The sequence below is a fragment of the Phascolarctos cinereus genome, unplaced genomic scaffold (genome assembly GCF_003287225.1).
Source record: "Phascolarctos cinereus isolate Bilbo 61053 unplaced genomic scaffold, phaCin_HiC Scaffold_3;HRSCAF=262, whole genome shotgun sequence".
Taxonomy (NCBI): Eukaryota; Metazoa; Chordata; class Mammalia; order Diprotodontia; family Phascolarctidae; genus Phascolarctos; species Phascolarctos cinereus.
Genome location: NW_027555736.1, coordinates 238,571,773 through 238,593,650, shown reverse-complemented (window position 1 = coordinate 238,593,650; position 21,878 = coordinate 238,571,773). Strand labels below are relative to the sequence as shown.

The window sequence follows — 21,878 nt, the reverse complement described above, 5'->3', positions numbered from 1 at the left end:
GCTTCAATATTTGTCAACAGGATCAAGCCTGCACATCTCTGATAACAGAAAAGGGGATCGTGCTGGGTGAGACTTACCAGTTCTTTAGCTTCATTTAGAAGGTCTTCAACATCAGAAAAGCTGAAGCTGGCTACTGCGATGAACTGGCTGACAACAGAGACGAACTTGTCTCCAGGCTGAGACACCTGAGATTTCTGGTATTCCAATTCCTTAAACACATATAATTTTGTTCTCAATGTTACTCTTCAAAGTCACAAATAACTCTACTCTTTTCTTCTATAGCCAGCCCCAAATTTAACCAAACCTGTCCATGCTCATTTATTCACTTACATACTCTTCCCTACCCTCTCACACACAGAGATACTTTCAGGTTCTGCTCTTAATGCATATGCATAGGTACTGTCATGTATTCCCACTACTAAAAATCTTCAGTGGCTTCTTGCTGCCTAGAAGATAAAATACATACTGCTTGGCCTGGCATTTAAGGCCTTCCACAGTTTGATTCCAAACGACTTTGTAATTTTTATTTAGTATTATTTCCCCTTAATGTAGTCTCTATGTTCCAGCCATCTTAGACTACTGTTCCTTAATCTCATGTCTGTCTTTTTTTTCTTCTAACATTTCAATTTGTTATTTATTTCTGACATTCTTTTCTTTTTGAATGTTGAGTTCCAAATTCTCTCCCTCCCTTTCTCTTCCCCACCCACTGAGAAGGCAAGCAATGATATCAATTATACATGTGAAATCATGCAAAACATATTTCCATATTAATCATATTTCCAAAAAAAGCAAGAAAAATAAAGTGAGAAAATTATACTTCAATTTGCACTCAAAGTTCATCAGTTCTCTCTCTAGAGGTAGACAGCATTTTTGGATTGAGTCCTTTATAACTGTCTTAGATCGTTGTACTGATCAGAAGTCCTTTCACAGTTGATCATCATCATCACTGCACACAATGATCTTTTAGTTCTTTTCATTTCACTTCGCATCAGCTCATATAGATGGTGCCATGTTTTTTTCTGAACCCAGCCCTCTCATCATTTCCCACAGGACAATCGTACTCCATCAAAATCATATGCCACAACTTGTTCAGCCATTCCCCAATTAATGAGCACTACCCACTGGATACATAAAGATCTGGGTAAGTTAAAGAGACCATTTTCCTACATCTTTAAATACCATACTGTTCTGATTGGGAGGCTGGCACAGAATGCTACAGAGCACAATGAATGGAAAGAATACCCACATGAGGAGTCAGAAGACCCGAGTTCAGTCCTAGCTTGTCCATTAACTTACTATGCGACCTTGGGTGAATTATTTTATTCCTATGACCTTAAGTTTCCTGATCTGTAAAATTATAAGGTTGACTCTGATATCCCTTCTAACCTAAACAATTTATGAATCCTCTCCCAAATGGCAAAAAAAAAAAATTTTTTTCTGTAAAGTCTTTTGTAAAGTGCTGTCTTCACAACAATCCCCCAGGCACACAATTCCTATTTTGTTATCGGGGAAACTGGCTAAGTGGAACGCCTCTGCTCTTGTCTACAGCTGGTAATTGTCTTGGGGGAGATTAGGTGCCTCCTGAATTTGGGACTGTACACTTTACACTGTACTGCTCTGAGAAAGGGAGTGGGGGAGTCCCAGAAAAAAAAATGGTTCTAATTAACTAGAGATTCCATCATTAGAGCTTGAATAAGGAGGTTATTTCATTCGAATTTCCTTTCATCTCCTTTACAAGCCACGTTGAATCAGCAGCTCAGATGCAAAGGACAGAACATGCTGTCCTTACGCAGGCCTTTGGGTTTAGTTTCTTTCATTACTATTCCCACAGAAGCCTTTCACTAAACAGATGAAATTGCAGCAGAATAGGGCCATAAGGCAAGATGATCTCAGGACTGACCCTTCTACAGAATGACCTAAAAGGAAGTGCAGGAATGCCTTATAAGCTCATCTCATGATGCCTGTGGCTACTGGGGCCAAAAGAAAAATATTTCACCAAATGAGGTCATCACCTTTTGTTACTTAATTGAACAAAAAAATAAAGATAATTTGGGGGTTATGCATACAATCTCCCCTTTCTCCTTTCAACACATTCCTCTAATGTTATAAGAAAATAAACAAAAGGTTAGGCATTATGGCATTTTATTTATAATTAGATGTTAGGGATTAGGACTGGTGCTGTGATTTAACCGGTGTGGGGAGCTCCCTGACAGGAACTTCCTCTACCAATGTAGGTCAGCATTTTTTCTGCATCTTATAGAGTATTACACAGAGCTCTGTGAAGTTTAATAAGTTATCCAAGGTCACGATACCAGTTATGTATCAGAAGTGGGACTCGGACCCAGGTCTTTTTGCTTCCTTATCCACTATTCTACATGCTCTCTTTCTTAAATAGGTAAGTGTCTTCAAAAAGCTGGGCAGCTGCGTGGTGCAATGGATAGAACTCTGGGCCTGGAATCAGGAAGACCTGAGTTCAAATTTGGTGTCAGACACTTCTTAGCTGGGTGACCCTGGGCAAGTCACTTAACCCTGTTTGCCTATTTCCTTATCTGTAAAATGAGCTGGAGAAAGAAATGGCAAACCACTCTAGTATATTTGCCAAGAAAACCCCAAATGGGGTCACAGAGAGTTGGGCACAACAACTTCAAGAAGCTAAGTGACTTTAAATAGCGTAAGTTTTATCATTTCCTAAGCTCCTTATCCTGAAGTGATTTCTTCACAGTCTTACAACTCCTATGGTATTATATTTGCAGCTTTCTTATTCAAGAAATTTGAGTTTAACATTTATTATTGAGCACTTATGTGCAGAATATTCTAAGTGAAGGGGGAGATACAAAATTTAGATCAACACGGTCCCTGCCTTAATGTGGATTAGAGTCCATTTGAGGAATATGATACATACATACAGAAGTATACAGTAAAACAATGCATAAATTCATGAGACTGTCTACCGGAAGGAGATAAACATATTTCAAAACTTTAGGTCTGGCTCAATTGCTTAATTAATTATGCTTTTTTGAGGGGGGATAATTTTACATTTATGGTATAAACAATACATTTTAGATAAAGCACTTTTTGAAAGTTCATAACCAACATGATGGAATTTGCTACCCATTCCTGACAGAGAGGTGAAGGACTCAAAGTGCAAACTGAAATACATATATTTTTGGACATGGACAGCAAAAGAATTTGTTTTGTCTGACTAGGTGTATTTGCTATGAGTTCTGTTTTTCTTTCCTTTTTAACTGAGGGGGAGGGTGGTGGGAAGGAAAGAAGGCAGATTTGTGCTATTTTTTTAAAATACAATTATGGTTTTTAAAAGTTCATTGAGGGAAGTACAAGCTAAATCTTATTTGAAATTGAGAAGGAATGCTCATTAAGAAATAGAATAAATGTGCAGGAGAGAGAGAAAAAGGAGAAAAAGCTTTCAAAAGGATATGGTACTTAATGGGCTTTAAATAATAGGAATTAAACAGAAATTCAACTAGAACTCAGGTCAGACTTTCATTGATTTCTTTCCACAATTCCAGGCTGCTTTGGAAAAAGCATGCTCCACCCCGCCCTCCAGCCCCTCTACACAAAAGTATTCTTTATCTCATTGCCAGATAAAAACAACTAGAACCCAAAATAGTGAAAATGGCTTAAGAATCTAACCAAGGAATACTCACTGCCTCCACAGCTTTCAAACCACTCCTCAGGGTATTTATTTCTTTGTCCAGCTCAGTCATGCTGTTGTAAATAGCAACACTTCAGTAAGAAACCCATTCATAAACAATAACATTCAAAGTTCATTCTCATCTGATCAGTTTACTTTATACTCCTTAGTTTTCCTTTATTTCAAGATTTCTCTCAGAAAAACTATTGGCAATAAAGTCTGGAAGTGGCTCAATATTTGCTTCTTCTTAAACCCTTTTTGATTTTTTAACAACCCACAGGAACACTTGTAGACTCAAAAATCATGGACATTATATCTAAAATAGAGGCAAAAGCCTAATTTATGCAAGCCATTCCATACACAACAAAGACTACATTTTGCCATATTTGGCTCCCTTCACACAACTAAAATGGGTTGAGGTAAAGTCATATTTACATTCTGTGCCCTAAAATCTGAATACTGCTACAATTCTAGAATTATAAATTCCAACCAAGATGAATTCCATTGAGTAGGTTTTCATAAACTTTGTATGTAAGCCAATTTTTTTTTGGACCTCCTCCCCAACCGTCTGTGAGTCTTTCACTAATGACTAGAGTTTCTAGTCGATAGCACACTAGAGAATTTATCCCAAGTTGACTTCATTTAGATTATTTTTTCATGTCACTATTCCAGACTGCCATTTTGCATTTCAAAACATTGACAGTCAGCAAGCCAGTCTTGAAGCCAAGAAGATCTGGGTTCAAGTCCTGCTTCTGACACACACAGTTTGTGTAACTTGGAACAAGTCATGTAACTTCTCAATGTTCATCCAGGCAACTCTTAAACTATAAGTTGTGGAGAAGGTGTAAACTTGCTCTGATAGAGGAAGTCTCCTTACTTGGCAACAATACAAAGATTCAGCCACATCCCTAAAATAGTACATACTCAGGCAAGAAAATGACTTTTGCTTATGTCAGATCTGCAGCTTGATTGTGACGAGATAAATATACACGGTGACAATTGAACATAAAAGTAAATAAAGAAAGCCCCAACACAGTAAATATAAATGAAGGTTTGGAGGAAGGGAATGAGAAACAGTCAAATCTGTGAATTTTCTGAAACTCTTTGCTATAAAAGTTGTTTTTCTTTGGTGTGTAGACCCTTCCATCTCCTTCTTCAGTTTTATTGCTGCTTATCACTAAAGCTTTTGTTTTGGGTTGGGGGAAGTCAAGGACGGTAATAAAAAATTCATCTTAGCCATAGGCCCCATATTTGCTTAACCACTGATGCTTCTCTGCAGGAGGATGCATAGGTCCTGTCTCTAAGACATAACCTCTCTGGGCCTCTGATCCTCATCTGTAAAAATAAGGAGGTTCATGACCTCTCAGGTCCCTTTCCATCTCTAAAGCTATGCTCATGGACTAAAAGCCACTTGTTCTCTATATATTTCTTTAAACAAAGCCACTGACTTTTAAAATGTCATTATGCTTTTACAGTATTTGCTTAATACAAATTAGAATGTTTAAGTCTCCTTGAAATTAATTGCTTCTCCATGAGTTTATAGTAAATTAAAAAAAAAAGGAGGGGTAATTGACAGCCTATGAGTCACTATTTAATGATGCTTAAGAACATTATAAATAAAGCTATAAAATATAAAAAAACCAGTAGCGTCCTAGCTCCTTTGAGGCATGTTCTCGACCTCCTTTCCATGTAGCAGGCTGAGCGGCTACACAATGCCAAAGTGAGTAACTCAGGCTACAATGGAGGGGTGTGAGAAATAAAAGACTCACAACCATGAAGTCTATTTGAGCAGAGGAGACACAGTTCAATGTTCACGTATTGGCCTCAGGAAAGCAAATAGGAGGAACCCCAACAGGCAAAGCCAATGATTTCAGAGGATGAGATATTTTACAAGTGAGGTGCAAAGCTAGAAACAAACAAAGAGCCGCGTCACTCCCGCTGAACAAGACGGGCACTTACTTCACTTTTGCTGCGTGAGGAATATCACGTAATTCCTCGTTCAGCTGCAGTACCGTGGGGTATTTCTTTTCCACAGTGGTTATGAGATAGTGCAAAAGGGTAATGTTCCTGTAATGAGAGTAGGGGAGAGTGTTAGAAATGATCCACATTCGCCTTTGATTCATATAATTTAACTGTCTTTAATAGGTAAGAAAGATACTGGATGTATGCGTATATATACGCATACACACACACACACCCCACCTTAAGAGGAGGTGTCCCAAAAGTCTTAGTGCAGTTTAAAGGTATTAGAAGCTTTAAGAAGCATAGCTCCCACTCTTTCAAAAAGTTCAGAATTCCTAAAGGGGCTGGACTAAAGTTTACTTTTACAATGTAGCAATTTTTTTAAAAAAGGGTTTGCTAGGAAAACTAATATTACAATGACAGGATAAGTAGGTTAAATATTCCCCCTTGAGAACAAACTATATTTAAGGCTCCAGTAACCCAGTTTGCCTAGAACTGATATGCCACCTATCAATGATTCCTGTCAAAGTTTGCCTTCTCCTTTTAAGATTCTTTCATTAAATGCCTCAGTCTGCTAAACTCATTCTGCTGTCTGAGCAGGGTTGATGAGAGAGACAAGATGTTCTAAAGTGAGCTCTAGATAGGACACTGAGTGTGTGCTACAAAGTGACAATCTCATGGTTCAAGTAGTCCTAGGACCCCTTTTCATTTTTTTTTTTTAGCTCCAAGACATACCAACTGGATATATAAGCACTTTCCTGTTAATAGCTTGAGAAGTAGCAGGGTAGATAGGGCACTAGACTTGAGTCAAGAAGACTGGTCCTACCCCAGCCTCTTACTAGCTGGGTGGCCCCGGGAAATTCATGTAACCTCTCAGGGCCCTAGTTTCTTCATCTATACGATGAAGGGGCTGGCTTTGATTGCCTCTACGGTGACCTCCATCTCTAAATCTGAGATTCTATAAGCTTTATGTATATTAAAAAGATGAGAATTTGGTACTCTAGGCCAAGTACATACAAAGGCTTTTTATATGGAATCACACAATTAATGTATAGGCTGCCTAAACTTAACTATATAACTAAATTGCACTTCAATTATAATTCATCTACGCCTGTTCAAATGAGACCTAGCAACACTCAAGCAAACAATGGTAGTAGTGGGCAGATGTTTACACTCTACTGAGCTACTAGCTTATATGTACTAGCAATTAAGTTAGCATGCTTTGCCTGTAAAACTCAGATGAGCTGCACCCCAAAAGCACGTAGGCATATCTGTCCACAGTTTGCAGGTGAGATCCTGAGGTGCTGGGCAATACTCTGGCTAGCTCGGTTACTGTATGAACTCCAAAATAATATTTTAAAAGATTTTTCTTTTAAAAAGTAATGATTCTGTTTTATTCAGATACGTCTGAATCAATTAAGGTTTCACTATAGTTGTCAAATAACATTTCTACTAACACGAGTGAATAGAGTGCTGGACTTGAAATCGAGAAGACCTGGGTTCAAACCCTGATCTGACATCTATTAGCTGGGTGACCATGGGAAAACCTCAACATCTGCAAGCCTCAGTTTCCTTATCTGTATAATGGGGATAATATCATCCACAATACACCTGAGTCATAGTGCTTTAAGGTCCAAATGAGATATAAAATGCTTGATCAATTTTCAGATGTTAAACAAATGCCAATGATTATTATTATAATATCTAGGTCTGCCTCTCTCTCCAATTATAATTAGTTCAGACAGAAAGTATTTTGCTTCATGCTAGAAGCCAGAGTCTGATTATGTGTGATTGCCTGCTCATGTATTTTGACTATCCTAGTGTTTCTCCTTTCCATATTTTTTTTGGGGGGGTCCCAATAATCAGAGCAAAACCGATCGGCATATGATAATTATTAATATGTATGAGGCACTTGGCACCTAGCAAAGCACTTTGGATTTAATTTGAATTTTCTTCTTATTTCAAAGCCCAAAGACATTTGCTAACATCATAAGGAATGAAGCAAATAATTACTTTAACTATCTGAACTACAATTTTTGGTGGTGGCAGGGGTATGTGTCTATAAACCTTGATTATATAAAATGCGGCCTTATTTGATTTCTGTCCAAATATAGGCTCATTCATCTAAATACCGATTCTCGAAGACTGGTAACAGAAGAAAAGTGAATACTGAACGTCCATAGATAGACAAAGAACCAAATAAAACTATGCTTTAGTTAAGTCTCCAGTAACTTGACTCTTTTCAAAACTTTGTTACGTACAACAAACACAGTGACCGCACTGACTGAGTACTGACCAGCCTACCATTTATAAAGAGTCCTATAATTCAAACTTCAGGAGGCCACAAAAAGAGTAAAACATTAAGATTTGTTGAAACATGCAATAATTTAGGCACAGACTACATAAATCTTGCCATAGTCTCAGTATGACATCTCATAGCACCACATTCATCTCTCTTACATGCATATCGTACCTTGAATTATAATCACTTGTGCGTACATATTAGTTTCCTCTACCAGGCTGCTGACTCATTGAAGAAAGGACCTAATTTTCCTCTGCCACCCCTCGCCCCCAACACCAATTCCTACTTCTACTCCCTCACACCTTGGTTTCCTGCCTTATAAGTAGTAGGGACTTATCACATATTTATGGAATGAATGAATGAGCGTTAGACTAAGGAAAGGCAGCATGTATGAAAGTTGCTGCATAACAGTGATTTATTAGGAGACTAGCTTGGGTTCTAGTTTAAATTCTACCTGCTAGTGATGTGACTGGATGTGTTTCAGTTTCATCTGTAAAATAAAAGATAACACTTCTTGTCCTCAGGGTTACTGCAAGGTTCAAATGAAGTAACAGGTGCAAACCAACTCACTGAAGACCATATAAAGATGAAATACTATTATTCCATGACAGGTCAGTAAAAATTCCAAATGAAAGAAATGTGGCTGAATTGTGTGTTCTTCAGTAAACCACACCTTCCAAATGTGAACAGCAGGGATATCACTGTGATTTGAGATAGTTACAAAGATATTATAGCAGTCACCTCTTCTAGAATGGCTTTACAGTGGGAGCTGTGTAGATCCAGAGACATCTCCAGCCCACATGTTCTAAGGGACTACTTGTAACCGACCTGGGGTAGAGACTTCTGAACTCGTAGATGACTGATCAGCCACAGAGAGAACACACTGTCCCTTGGCCACAATCTCATGGGTCCTCTTTGAAAATGAAGAATGAATAACAACAATAACAGCTTCTAGGGTTGACATTTGTGTGCTCCACATAATTACAACACACCTAGAAGAGTACAAATACACTAAAACAACTCTACACAGAAATAATTTTGGAGGCGGGACAGTGTTTCTCAAAATTCTGTTTAATTCAATAAGTATTTAGTGTCTATTAGTTTGGGTAGCTAAGTAGTACAGTAGATAGTGTGCCGAGCCTACAGTCAGGAAGACTCATCTTCCTGAGTTCAAATCTGACCTCAGATTTACTAGCTGTGTGACCCCGAGAAAGTCACTTTAACCTTGTTTGCCTCAGTTTCCTCATCTGTAAAATGAGCTGGAGAAGGAAATGGCAAACCACTCCAGTATCTTTGCCAAGAAAACCCCAAAAGGGGTCACAAAGAGTTGGACACGACTGAAAAACAACTACGTAACGAGAAGAACAACAAAATTCCAATAAGGACTTATTTACTACGTTCCAAGGATCTGAGTATACGAAGACAAGACAAAATCCGGTCCCTGTTCTCCCAGTCACTTTCAGCTATAAAATTCTACTGAGGCAGCAGAGGAGATATAATACATAAACAGGTAAACATAAACACAATAATTTGAAGAGGAAGAAAGCACTAAAAACCAGGGGCATCAGGAAAATCTTACTGTCGGAGGTGAGTTGAAGGAAGCTAGGACTTATAAGAGACACAGGGGAAGAGGTAGTGCATTTCAAGCACAGAGAGTAGTTTGCTCAAAGGCTGGGAGTTGGGAAGATTGCAGGATTACACAGACCTAGAGGCCACCTATTTCAACTCCACTTTTCACATAAGGAAATTGAGGCCTAGAGAGGTTAAATGACTTGTCTAAGGACATAGACGGTTAAGTAGCAGAGTTAGGATTAGAACTCAGAAAACTTCAGATTCCAAACCCAGTGTCGTTCCACTGTATTAGATAAAAAATGAAGAGTCTTATAATACTATACTAGAAATATAGTATGTAGAGTATAGCTATCCTAGCAGTAACACGTGTATAATTACCAGGAAGGGACTTTGTTGTTGTCATTCAGTCGTGTCCGACTCTTCCTGACCCTATTTGGGGTTTTCTTGACAAAGATACTGGAGTAGTTTGCCACTTTCTTCTCTAGCTCATTTTACAGAAGAGGAAACTGAGGTAAACAGGGTGAAGTGACTTGCCCCAGGTTATACATCTATTAAGTGTCCGAGGCCAGATATGAACTCAGATCTTCCTGACTCAAGGCCCGGTATTCTATCCACCGCAACACCTAGCAATAAGTATTTACCAAGTTTATAACTACCAGGAAGGGACTTATCTACTTCATACTGCACAGAACCAAGTCTACATGTAAATTTTTGTAGTTTTAACAGCTAATATACTTCAATGGATATGTAATAAGTCACGACCTACCCATACCATCTCATCTTGTTTAATTCTTGTTCATGTTTTCCCTGGTAAATCCTCTGGGGGCAGAGGGGTGGGGGTGGGAGAACAGGGTCCACCCTATGTCCTGGATACCTTCCTCCAGATATTTTGCATTACGTTAGTACATGGGTTTGTCCCTTGCTCAGAAGATTAAATGTTACATCCTCATAGCAATGAAGAACTCTGTTTCGTACTCCCCAAAACATGCCCTGAGGATTGAACTTCTTTATTCTCAGTGAAGACATAGATAGTAGAGGACAAAAATTACCCAGAGAAAATTTAAAAAGGAAAAGTCTCTAAGTGACAGCTACAGCTTTCTCAGGCATCACAGGTACGTCAGGGACCACCCAAAAGCCTAGACTCTTGGCCTTCTGCCTGTATGAAATTTTGCTGTCTTCCTGTAAGAAAAGAGCTCTTTCCAAGGACTTTTCAACTTTGCAATCATTAGAAAACAGGTCACCTGTCCCCCAATCTCTATTATGAAGAGTACTCAAATCCCAGAGTTCAGCAGTATCCCAGTTTCACATTCAATACTAGAGTAAACTTCTCAAGATACTAAAAACAAACTTCCCCTATCAGATGGTAGAAAAATTAAACAGAGAATTATAATGGACTTTCAACTCCAAACGGGAAATATTAGGGACTTCATGTAACAGGAGAAAATGGTTAACTTTATTTTTAAAGAATGTTTGTCTCATATAATATATACTTGGCTTCAAAAGAACAGTAACCAGCTGCTGTCTTTTGTGAACAGATGTAAGCAAAAGGATTCCATCAAATGTGGGTTAAAAGACTAGTCAAATGTCCCAGCATTATCATCATCATTAACATCTATTACACCACAGAGAGATTTAATAACTGATTATCAATAATATTGCCAAATACTCTGATGATAGTAGTTGGTTACTAACTTCATGAGGGGGAGGGATACATAGGTGTGCCCCACTGAAGTCGGAGCACTTGGGCAATACTCCTAAAGCAAAAATTTATAGATTTTCAAATGAGTGCTACATTAGAAGAATTATGGTAGAGAAAGAAGAAGAGAGATGTAAGAAAATTGAAGACATGGACCCAGTCCCAAAGCATCTTACAAATCCTGGTGAGGTTACATAACATACACATTAAAAGGGGGGGAAAAAAGGCCACTTCTACACAATAATGACTTTAAAGTAATATAGTATACGCATTGTTCATAAGGGCTGAGAGGATGCCAAGAGCATGGTCATGTGAAAAAGAAGCTTTCCTGAGGGAAGTGGGTTTTGGGCCAGGGTTTGAAAGCAGAGAAGGAATGATGAATGATATTCCAGATTGGGAAAACTCAGGGAGGGATGAACAAGCTACGTGTGTGTGGTAGTGGAGGAAGTCAGCAAGCAAACAGATTTTTGAAGTAACGGTGAATATGTAGCTGAGACAGAGAGAGGGTGCATGATTTCGTGTTAGGCCTGAAACATCAGGTAGAATTGAGTTTGGAGATATTAGACAAAGAGAGTGACTGAAGATCCTTAAGAGTAAGAAAGTAAAATAATGAAAATAATATTTCAGGGAGAGAATATTCAACATAGGAAGACTGGAGACCTAAGAGCCAAAATGCAAGGATTCTGTTGCAGTAACCCATACACAATGTCAAAAGAACTTAAATTAATGCAGTAATCACAAACAAGGTGTTGACTTGAGAGACTGAAGATGCAATAAGCTTAATTTGGTGATAAACTGGATGTAAAAGGTGGGGAGAGATAAAGCAAATGAAAGAGTCAAGGGCTTTGCTCCTAGAAATAATGACAAAATGGTAGAGCCTTTGAAGAGCACGTGTGAAATTAGGAATTGGGAATTGTCGGGAAGTAGGAGTAAAGGGGGACACATTAAGCTCAGTTTCCACCATGTAGAGTTTAAAATTTTCTATGTAGAGCCATCTTATGGGCTGGTAACATGGGTAAATATAAGATAAGTCAGGGCTACAGATTGAGTTTGGGATTCGCCTGCATATAAGTGGCCATTAAAACCATACAAATGGATAAGTGTCTTCAGGTCTGAGCTTAGAGAAAGCAGTAAGCCTTGGGGAGTTACAATGAGAGTTAAAGGGTGAAGAGAAGAGGAGCCAGAGGAGCAGACAGAAAAATGTCAGTATCAAATGGTGGAAGAATTTAGGGTCATGGAGGACATGGGTGACAGAAGAGCATACAAAAGGCAAAACCTTAACCAAATATCAGAAGGTACTCACTTGTCGATGCTAGATTTTGTGTCGGCGATCTTATTAAGGCTGGAGAGCTTGAATCCATACGCGTTGCCTCTCTGCCCTTTATTCATGTAATTTCCAAAAGCCAGGACTACTTCTAACAGTTGCCGCAAGGCAGTGCTTTTCAGCACCTCCTCTGAACCTACTCGAATCGCTTAAAAACAAAACACAAACTATGCAGTTTCAGTGCTTCCTATATATCATCCATATGAACAAAAGATTTTTTTTTAAACTCTGGACGATTATGTTATTAGTAGGGTATCTAGGCGTGAAGTAGATAAGAGTGTTGAACTTGGTATCAGGAAGGCTCATCTTCCTAAGTTCAAATCCGGCCTCAGACAATTAACTAGCTGTGTGACCTTGGGCAAGTGACTTAACCTTGTTTACCTCTGTTTCCTCATCTGTGAAATGAGCTGAGAAGAAAATGGCAAACCACTCCAGACCATTAGTGACGATTTTTGGGAAATTTGAAAAGCCAAAAACAAAATGTGAAGGGAATGAGGGAAAGGGGATGACTGAGATCAGCTGCCAGCGCTGTTAAATGTCAACCTTACAAATGCTACAAAATTTGACCTTGATTTTTTACTGACTAATAAATGGGAGAACATCACTTATAGAGATGGTATTCTCCATTTTCAAAATTATTAGTAAATATTTTCCCATCCTTCTCAACCAGATATCATTATCCCCATACCAATGATGAAACCGGCAGGTCTGTGTCACACGATGTTGCTAGTGAGTGTCAGGATGGAGATTCTCCAAAGGATTCTCAATTTCAGGCCTCCCTTCCATAATTACTTGATAGGCAAGTGTCATCTATGTATGTGTGCGTGTGTATGTATATGTATATAGACACATACATACATTTCAGATATTTAGAAACTATGCATAGATTTTTCCCCCCCAATAGTATATTGAGACTACAATACTGCCCCTCAGAAAAAACACAGGAACAGGACCCTGCTATGATGTAACTCAGTACATAGTTTCAGACATATGGTGGACCAAATCATGGGCCTTTCCCTTTCTCTCAGGCTCCCAACAAAAGTAAACAGAAGAAGAAGCTATTACACTGTTGGTCCATGAGGTGGGTGTTAGTTCTGTCTCCTAGCACCATCATAAAAGGATTCTACTGTCCTTGCAACCAAGTCTATACAAGGCAGAAAGAGTCACCATTGTAAATCTGTGAGTAGCTCGTGTTCACTATTTGCACTCTTAAAAAGTGACACAAAATACCTGACTGCTAGGAAACTGATAATCACCAGCATTAGTCTTTAGGTCAGGCCCATTCATTTACCTTCAACTTTGGGTTTAACTTCAGCCACGCGCTCTGCAAACTTCTTTTTGAAGTATAAGGATTGCAACCTTTGCTGATAATGGTTTATTCTGTAAGATCAAGCACAGGCTAATTAACATTCATTTGATACCAGTGCTCCTACGAGAACAGGGAGAGATTGGGGAGGGGTTGCCACCAGACACCCACAATGGCTCTCAGGCACAGGTGCAGAAGGCAATCTGCCAAGTTTGCTTTGAGAGGATGTTTTCCCCATTATGACCTGGGTCAGAGAAAATGGTATGCAAATCCCTCTGACCCAACGCAATCAAGGGTAGTAAATGGTCAGAAGGTTTGTTAGCCATTGTCAAAGTCATCATTACACACTCAGAAGTCAGAAAGTTTTGGACATTTCTTTTATACACAGAGGGAACAAAAAATAATAACGCACTTTTACAGTAAGATGGGGAAATTTAGTTACCTGTGAAAATCTACTATTTAATGCCACACAGAGTTATATCTTGGCAAAACTGTTTATTGTCTTCCGTATGCCCTCATTACAACCTGCTCCTTCACCCTTAGAACCCCATTAGCTCAGCTTGCTCCCCAAATACACAGGGCTTCTCTCTCCCTACCCTCATTGTAAACACATAGCTGAAAAAAATCAATCTGTGTTAAGGAGACATCTTGGAGAGTCACTGCAGCTAACAATTTGCATGTTATCAACGAGAAAACCTTTGTTGTCTATATTAGCGAATCTAATGGTGCTGATTTCAGGCTTAGAGGAGGACCACATACCCCAAATCATATTGTGTAGGTGGCCAATGACTTTTCCCAACTATTCATGGGACTGGCTCTTGTTCCACTATCTCTGAATTGTATGTCCTACAGTCAACTGGGACTGTAAATTGTCAAACCATGGCAGTAAAAATCTTGAATGGGAAAAAGTGAGAATTAGGTTCAGTTATGGATTATCCTTAATATGAGAAGAGCTTGTTTCTAATCGAATCCAAATATTTAGGAACCCACGGTCTCCTTGGATAGCCCTGGACTGATATATTCTGAATTAGACTGTTTCTCAGGATGGAGCAGCCTCCTAAGCATCTGTGGGCCATGGTGAATATGGACCTGAGTCTAGGCCCCAGCTCTTGCTTGGGAAAAAAACAACCTCCAGAGCATCACTGTTAAACATGATCCCACATACATAAGAAGGGTAGAGAGGGAAACACTATATAAAAAGACAAACCAACCTAGTAATGGTAGGGAAGAAAAGTGGTACTGATTGACAAGGGGCAGAAGTTTTGAGATTCATTACTAGCATGATAGGTAAGAGAATTATTTCTATGTTTTAAGAAAATAAAATAAATTCCAAACAAGTCTAAATGAGGAACAGTTTAGATCACTGAGAGGTTTCAAATGGAAATTTCCCACTTATGGAGTCAGGCTGGTTCCATAACATGGATAGTTTTACCTTCATTTGAACTCCTAAGATGATCTAGGTCCAGCTACATAAATATATCCCTGAACTAAAAGCAATTATTCCTTAGTGACAACATCGCAGTAAGGGAGATAAGTGACAAGTGGACTAATTGTAAGCGTGCTCAAACGTACCGGCTCATCTCAAAAAGGAACCTATCAGCTTTTGCCATCCGATCCAGCTCATGTTTGTGCTCCTCCAGCAGGTCAATATCACTTTTTTCAGGAACAAATTTCAGGAGCTAAGAGAAACACATCAGGAGACACGTTTATGAAAAATTTCCTCCCCTTACTTCCTTGAATTTCTGGTATCCTTGTGGTTAGCACCATACTTGACTATCTACCATCTTCTCCTCTAATTGTTTATAACAATAATAATAGCCAGCATTTATATAGTGTTTTAAAGTCTGCAAAGCACTTTACATAGCTCACCTGGCTCACAATAACTCTGTGAGGTGAGTATTATTATTATCCCAATTTTACCGATGAAGAAACTGAAGCCAAGAGCTATGTATGGACTTGGCCAGGGTCACACAGCTAGTAAGTTTCTGAAATGGTATTTGAACTCAGGTCTTTCCGACTCCAACTCCAACACTTTTCTATCCACTGAGCCATTCAAGTATTTTCTTTACAAGGGACTGTAAGTTTCTAGAGGACGGGGACAAGGTCTTGTCCTGTATCTGACAGAATTTTGGGCCAGATAACAATAAAAAGTATTTCATTCCTTGTCACAATTTATAATAAGTATTTTTTAAAAGGGGGGTAGTCGCATTCATAGCAGTCCCCAGCCATCCAACTGTGATTCTGATTAGATCCTGAACAAACCTTTTGAGATATTATAAGTAGAAATGGGTGTCTCCCTGGGGCCATTTGCTTTGGAAAGAATTTCTTTTATTTATTTATTTGATTTTTCATTCATTCATTCATTCATTCATTCATTCATTCATTCATTCATTCATTTATTTATTGGAAAGAATTTCTAAGTGATTATCCACAAGTTTATATATTTACACGAAGAGTAGAAAACATTAGACATTTGTGTAACTTCTTGCTTTGGAAACCTGTCATCATTATAGACCTAGTGCCCACGATATGACAACATACTGTGTTGGATTTTGGAAAAACAAAGAGGAAAAACACAGTCCCATCCCTCAAGAAACTTACAATCTAATCAAGGAGATAGGGCATATATGTAGAAACAAATATGAGAATTTGTGATGAAGTAAATAACAAAACACTTCAAGAAAACCTGAGGGGGAAAGATCATTTTCATTTTGGGAAGAGGGACGGTCAAGGAAAGCTTCATGGAGTGAGGCCTTGAAGGACAAGAAAGAAATCAATAAGCAGATATGAGAAAGGAGTACTTTCTAAACATGAAGAAAGGACTATGAAAATGCATTGGGGTCAGCGAATATAGGATGAAGTAAGGGAATGGGAGTAGTATGAACTGAGGCTGGAAAGGTAAGTAGGAGCCATATTGATGAGAGCATTAAATGCCACAATAGGGAGAAGATCTTATATTACCATTCAAAGGGTGATCCTCATAGAAATGTTCTCTCTTTCCCAAATAAAGAAAATGTTAACATCCTTTAAAAGGAAGAATAAATCGAGATCCTTTGCCATCACTTTTATTTCAGAGTGGCAGTGCTGGTTTCATACTACAAGTCCCATGGGCAGATTCACTGTTCTCTTCCTGTCTTATTATGCAAGGTTAAGTAAACTGCTGGTCTTTCTCCAACATTTCATACCCAATGCTTCTCACACTCAACCCAAACACATACACAGTCTTTTAAAACTTCGAGCTGTCCAGCTTCCGATGTTGTTGTTTATTTTTGTTATCATTGTTTTAAATTTAATATACACTAAAAAAAAACATATAAAAGCTCAAAGTTTCACATAAAATTTTTCCATCTATTCTTTGTATGTTGAAATATTCATATTTACTAAGTTCTAATAAGAAAGAAAATTTGATTTCTAAAAACTACGAATTTTCATCTGAGTTAACTTGTACCACTAAGCTCATTGAGGAGATAAATGGCCATATAAGGCAAGCTTGTCTATTCTAAGAAAGGACTGATAATGCCTAAAGGGGCATTTTGGCAGCATTTAGGTTTGAGATCTCTGTATGCAACATGGTGGTTCATTCAGTGACTCGAAGGAATTAGTACTTCAATGAGTTCAGGACTTTGGGAGATGTTAAAAATGAATTTTCTATAGTCTTTAGAGCTAGGTGAGGCAGCTGGGTGGTACAGTGTATATAGCACTGGACCTGGTTTCCGGAAAACCCAAGTTGAAATCCAACCTTAAGATACCTACTAGCTGTGTGATTCTGGGCAAGTCACTTAACTCTGTCTCCCTTAGTTTTCTCAACTGTAAAATGGGGATAATAATAATAGCAGCACATGTCTCCAAGGGATGTTGTAAGAAATACATAGGATATCTGTAAAAGGACACAGCCCAGTGTCTGGCATATGGTAGATGCTTAGTAAAGGCTCATTTCCTTCCTTTCTTCCTTCTTCAATAGACTTCTGATGGTTACTTTTCTTACCAGGAAACATGGATTGCCAAGGTTCTCTACTGAAAATTGCTTCACCCTCACAATTTTAGAGCCAAAAGTGATCTTAGAATCAATTTTCCAACTCACATTACAGATGGGGCATCTAAGGCTCGGCAAGGAGGCAAATTCACTTTGCTTAAGGTCACACAGCTAATTAGTAGCAGGGCAATATTTGACCATCTCTGCCTCCTAGCCTAGAGTCTTTTGAGTGGATAACACTGCACTGATTATGTGTGTGCCTTCCACTAAGATTGCCTGTTGTCTGCCTCCCACCCCGACTATTTCACGTATTCAATACAGAGTTGGCTACTATGGGCATAGCTGGATTTCAGATTCTCTAGTCCACATGTTCCTTCAAAGCAAAGTACAGTTGGGGAAAAATTGCTTCTCTCTCTACTACCCACAGAACATAGAAATAAATATGGGGCTGTGTATGTGTATATAAATATGTACGTATGTGCACGTTTGCACATCCATATACAGGATATATACAGAATAAACAAACAGTGATTTGGGGGTGAGAGGAAACAAATAACCAGAAGAAATCAGAAAAGGCTTCTTGAAGGGGATGGCAGCACTTAAGGTGAGCCTTGAAAGGAGCCAGGGACTACAAAAAGCAAAAGTAAGAAGGAATAATATGAGCAGGTGGTAGAAGGTCTTACATGGGGATTAAGCCAAGTAGCTTGCCAGTTAGGTAAGAGTGCTAGATGAATAACTAGCTTAGAAAGATAGGAAGACGGAATCCAAAACAGATTCTATTCTCAAGTAGCTTTGGTACATTCTACTGGGGAATAGAACATATACATGTAAGTAAACATGTACTTAATTTGAGAAAGGAGAGATACAAGAAGGATCAGGAAAGGCTTCCCATAGGAAGTGGTATAAGCCGAGACTCACGGAAGATATTAGGATTTCTAAGAGGTAGGGAGGGGGTGCATTCCAGGGAGGTAATGGAATGCCAAGTTCAGGCATTAACTAAGAAGCCAGTCTGGCTAGAATGTAGAGTACATAAAAGAGAATAATAAAAATTAAGTATGGCAAGGTTGAGTACTATAGTGCTGTGGGTAAATGGTCCAATGTTTAAGGCTCCCTCCACTTTCAGATGAAATGGAGGAAGCTACCTGCTTGTTACTTACGTTGAATAAGATTGATGAAAAGAGACAGGAACTAAGGACTATTAAATATATATCATATTTATTGGGCATACGAGACTTATCTGGCAGATAAGCAGAGTGGTAAGGAATGCGATGTTAGACCCTGGATACTTAACCTAAGTAGGCCTAAGAGAAAACCTAGTCTGGAAAGCATGAGGTGAGAAAAGAAGATGCATAAGTAAGAATGGAAGCAGAAACAGGAAAATAGAGAGGAGGGGGGAAAATTAGGGAGATGACAAAACAAAGATAGAGAAAGTTACTTTCTACCACAATATTATCACAAGAGAACGGATATAAAATGTGTCACTTGGGCAGATTACGTTTCACCGTGCTGATATCCTGACAAGTATCTTTTTGATGTGTGTCCTATTTGCATTTCATGCTCTTTTGGCAGGGCTTTGAAATACTTTCACTCAAAGAGGAATTTTGCTGGATATAGTTTCACTGTAAATGGATCTTGTGGAATTTTAAATGGACTACCTTGTAAATAGTGGTTGAAAGTCTTAGGATGAAAACAGTTTTGCAAACAGTCATTTTCTCAGGACAAGTAGCTTTTTTTTTTCCAGCAAGGAATTGGAATGCAGTATCCTCTATAAAGGGAAGGTAGCCTCCTAAACCTGTTTATTTTTATTTGAAAAGATCAATTCATGCCTGTCCTGTCATAGCTCTATGCCTTGATTGGTAGGGGAAGCTTAGAACCAACAAAGTATTGTAGAAAAATACATTTTAGGTTCAAGAATTAACTTTTCCAAGCTATTCATACATAAGGAAGCCAGTGAACTTGCAGTTACTTTTAACCATTTGGCTAACTGACTCAAATAAATAAAACTTCAGGTTGGAAGAGATCCTTGAGATTTAGTCCAATTCTGCCATTTTTCAGGTAAGAAAGCTGCCCGAGGAGATGAGGTGACTTGTCCAGGATCCCACAGGTTCTCTAATTCCAAAGCCAGTATTCCTTCTATTACACCATCAGACATGTTAAAATTTCTCCAACTGATGGTTGTCAGAGCTTCTGTTTCTGGCAATTTCAGCCAAGGTAATTGCGGGGAGTGGTGGTACGCTGGGACTCTAAGGACACAAAGGGACTGTGACACTCATCGTTAAAGACCAGGTCAGCTTTAGGCGTGGCGACTTCATGCCTCCTTACCACTCCCTATCTTTTATGAAATGTTTTATGATGGCATGAGGAAGAACGAAGAACAAGGTGAGCATGTGCGCACACACACAGAGCAGTCAATGGAGCCAACTTATTTAAATATTCTAGGCTCGGTACTGAGCAGCATAAAGTAAGCAGCACAAAACTGCTTCTAGAATCTGAAAATATCTAGGTTGGTGACATAAAGTGCTAATGAGATCATCATGACAGCCTGGACAGAAGTTTCACACACGTTAATGCTTAGGTGTGGGACAGGGTAGGAGAACATAGACAGCTAAGTCAAAATATCACCCATTTTTGCTCCCCCATGCAAAACAACTAAAGATGATAGTCCAATGATGACAAATCAATAGCTTCTGTTGATAACAGCAACAACAAAAAAAGATAAATCCCCCCGAGAATTAATACATAAATCTGCTTATATAATACAGATTTATTCTACTAACATCTTACTCTGATGCCTTAGATATCATGGAAGGGACTCCAGATTCTTAAAGGCTATGGCAGTGGAGTATGAGCAAGGGAAATCTCTGCAACAATCTGGAAAGGCCTCGAGTACAGAGTCTCTTATTGGAAAATCAGCCTAAGTTCAGAGAGGTTCATTAACCAGGAGGCTGGGCCACCAGGATGAATTTTTTTTTTTCAAAGCTATAACAATTCACAAAGACTGACCACTAAGGCACGGAAGGTTTGTGATCGCCTCATATGATGAAATCACAGGTCTTTTGAACCACACAGTTCAATAAGACATGAGATACCCCTGTGAAATGGCAGTGTTCTACTGCTTACAATCTGACAGGTGTTAGGTGACCTACAAAGACCCCCTGGACTCCACGGCAACTTCAGGAATCCCTTGAAGTTCCGATTCTCAAATCTCTTTTTACAAACTAACAAATTTCACAGGATCATGGATTTTGCACTAGAAGGAGCCTCAGAAGTCCTCCAGGCAAACCTCGTCCTTTTAGAGATGAGAATACTCAAGCCAAGAAGAGTACAGTGACCTGACCCAATGTCCCATAGGTATTTAAGTAACAGGATTTGAACCCATGTCCTTTTTCTTCAAAGCTTTCTACTGACCCACATATTCCCTCTTATAATTATGAAGTTGATTTTTGAAACCAAATGGAATTTAATGTTATATGACTTGGTCCTAAGTTTGAGCCAGTTGGTGCCCCTTCCAGCTGTATGTTGTTTGCAAGTTTGATAAGCGTGCCATCTAGGCTTTTTTATGATTGTACAATAATGCCACTGTAGAGAAGACAGGAAATTCTCATCCACTGAATAAAACAGTAAACTACAGGAGATAAAAAGGATTTAATTCCTTATCCTTATCCCATCATTTTAAAGAGCAACGATAATAAACATAATGTAACGAAGCATTTATATAGCGATTTAAGATTTGTAAAGTGCTTTACGTGTTTTTGACTGATTGTCAGAACAACCCTAGGTGCCATTATTACCTCCATTTTACAGATGGGAAAACTGAGGCGCAGAGGGCTCAACTGACTTTCTCAGGATCTGAGCAGGATTTAAACTCAGATATTCCTGACTCTAGGCCCAGTGCTCCATGTACTGGGCCACCCAGCTCTGAATAGCGTAGAATATTCATTTTTAATCTTTCTCAAGGTCCTATATCTATTGAGGTAGTTAATGCCTTTGTATTACTAAGTGAACCATCGCATTGTCTGCATAGATCGCAATATACTCATTGTACCACCTAGTGGTGTGATGAATATTACAGGAAGTCTTTTATTAGA

At 38.8% G+C, this 21,878-nt stretch overlaps 1 protein-coding gene across 1 annotated transcript in view; it reads right to left on the bottom strand.

Annotated features, from left to right (window-relative positions):
* DAAM1 (dishevelled associated activator of morphogenesis 1) overlaps window positions 1–21,878 on the bottom strand; it is a 207,742-nt gene that overhangs the window by 7,733 nt on the left and 178,131 nt on the right. Inside the window, 6 exon segments of the mRNA XM_078151516.1 lie at window positions 78–209; window positions 3,669–3,729; window positions 5,615–5,722; window positions 12,491–12,659; window positions 13,803–13,891; window positions 15,390–15,496. Coding sequence (XP_078007642.1) covers window positions 78–209; window positions 3,669–3,729; window positions 5,615–5,722; window positions 12,491–12,659; window positions 13,803–13,891; window positions 15,390–15,496 — 666 coding nt within the window.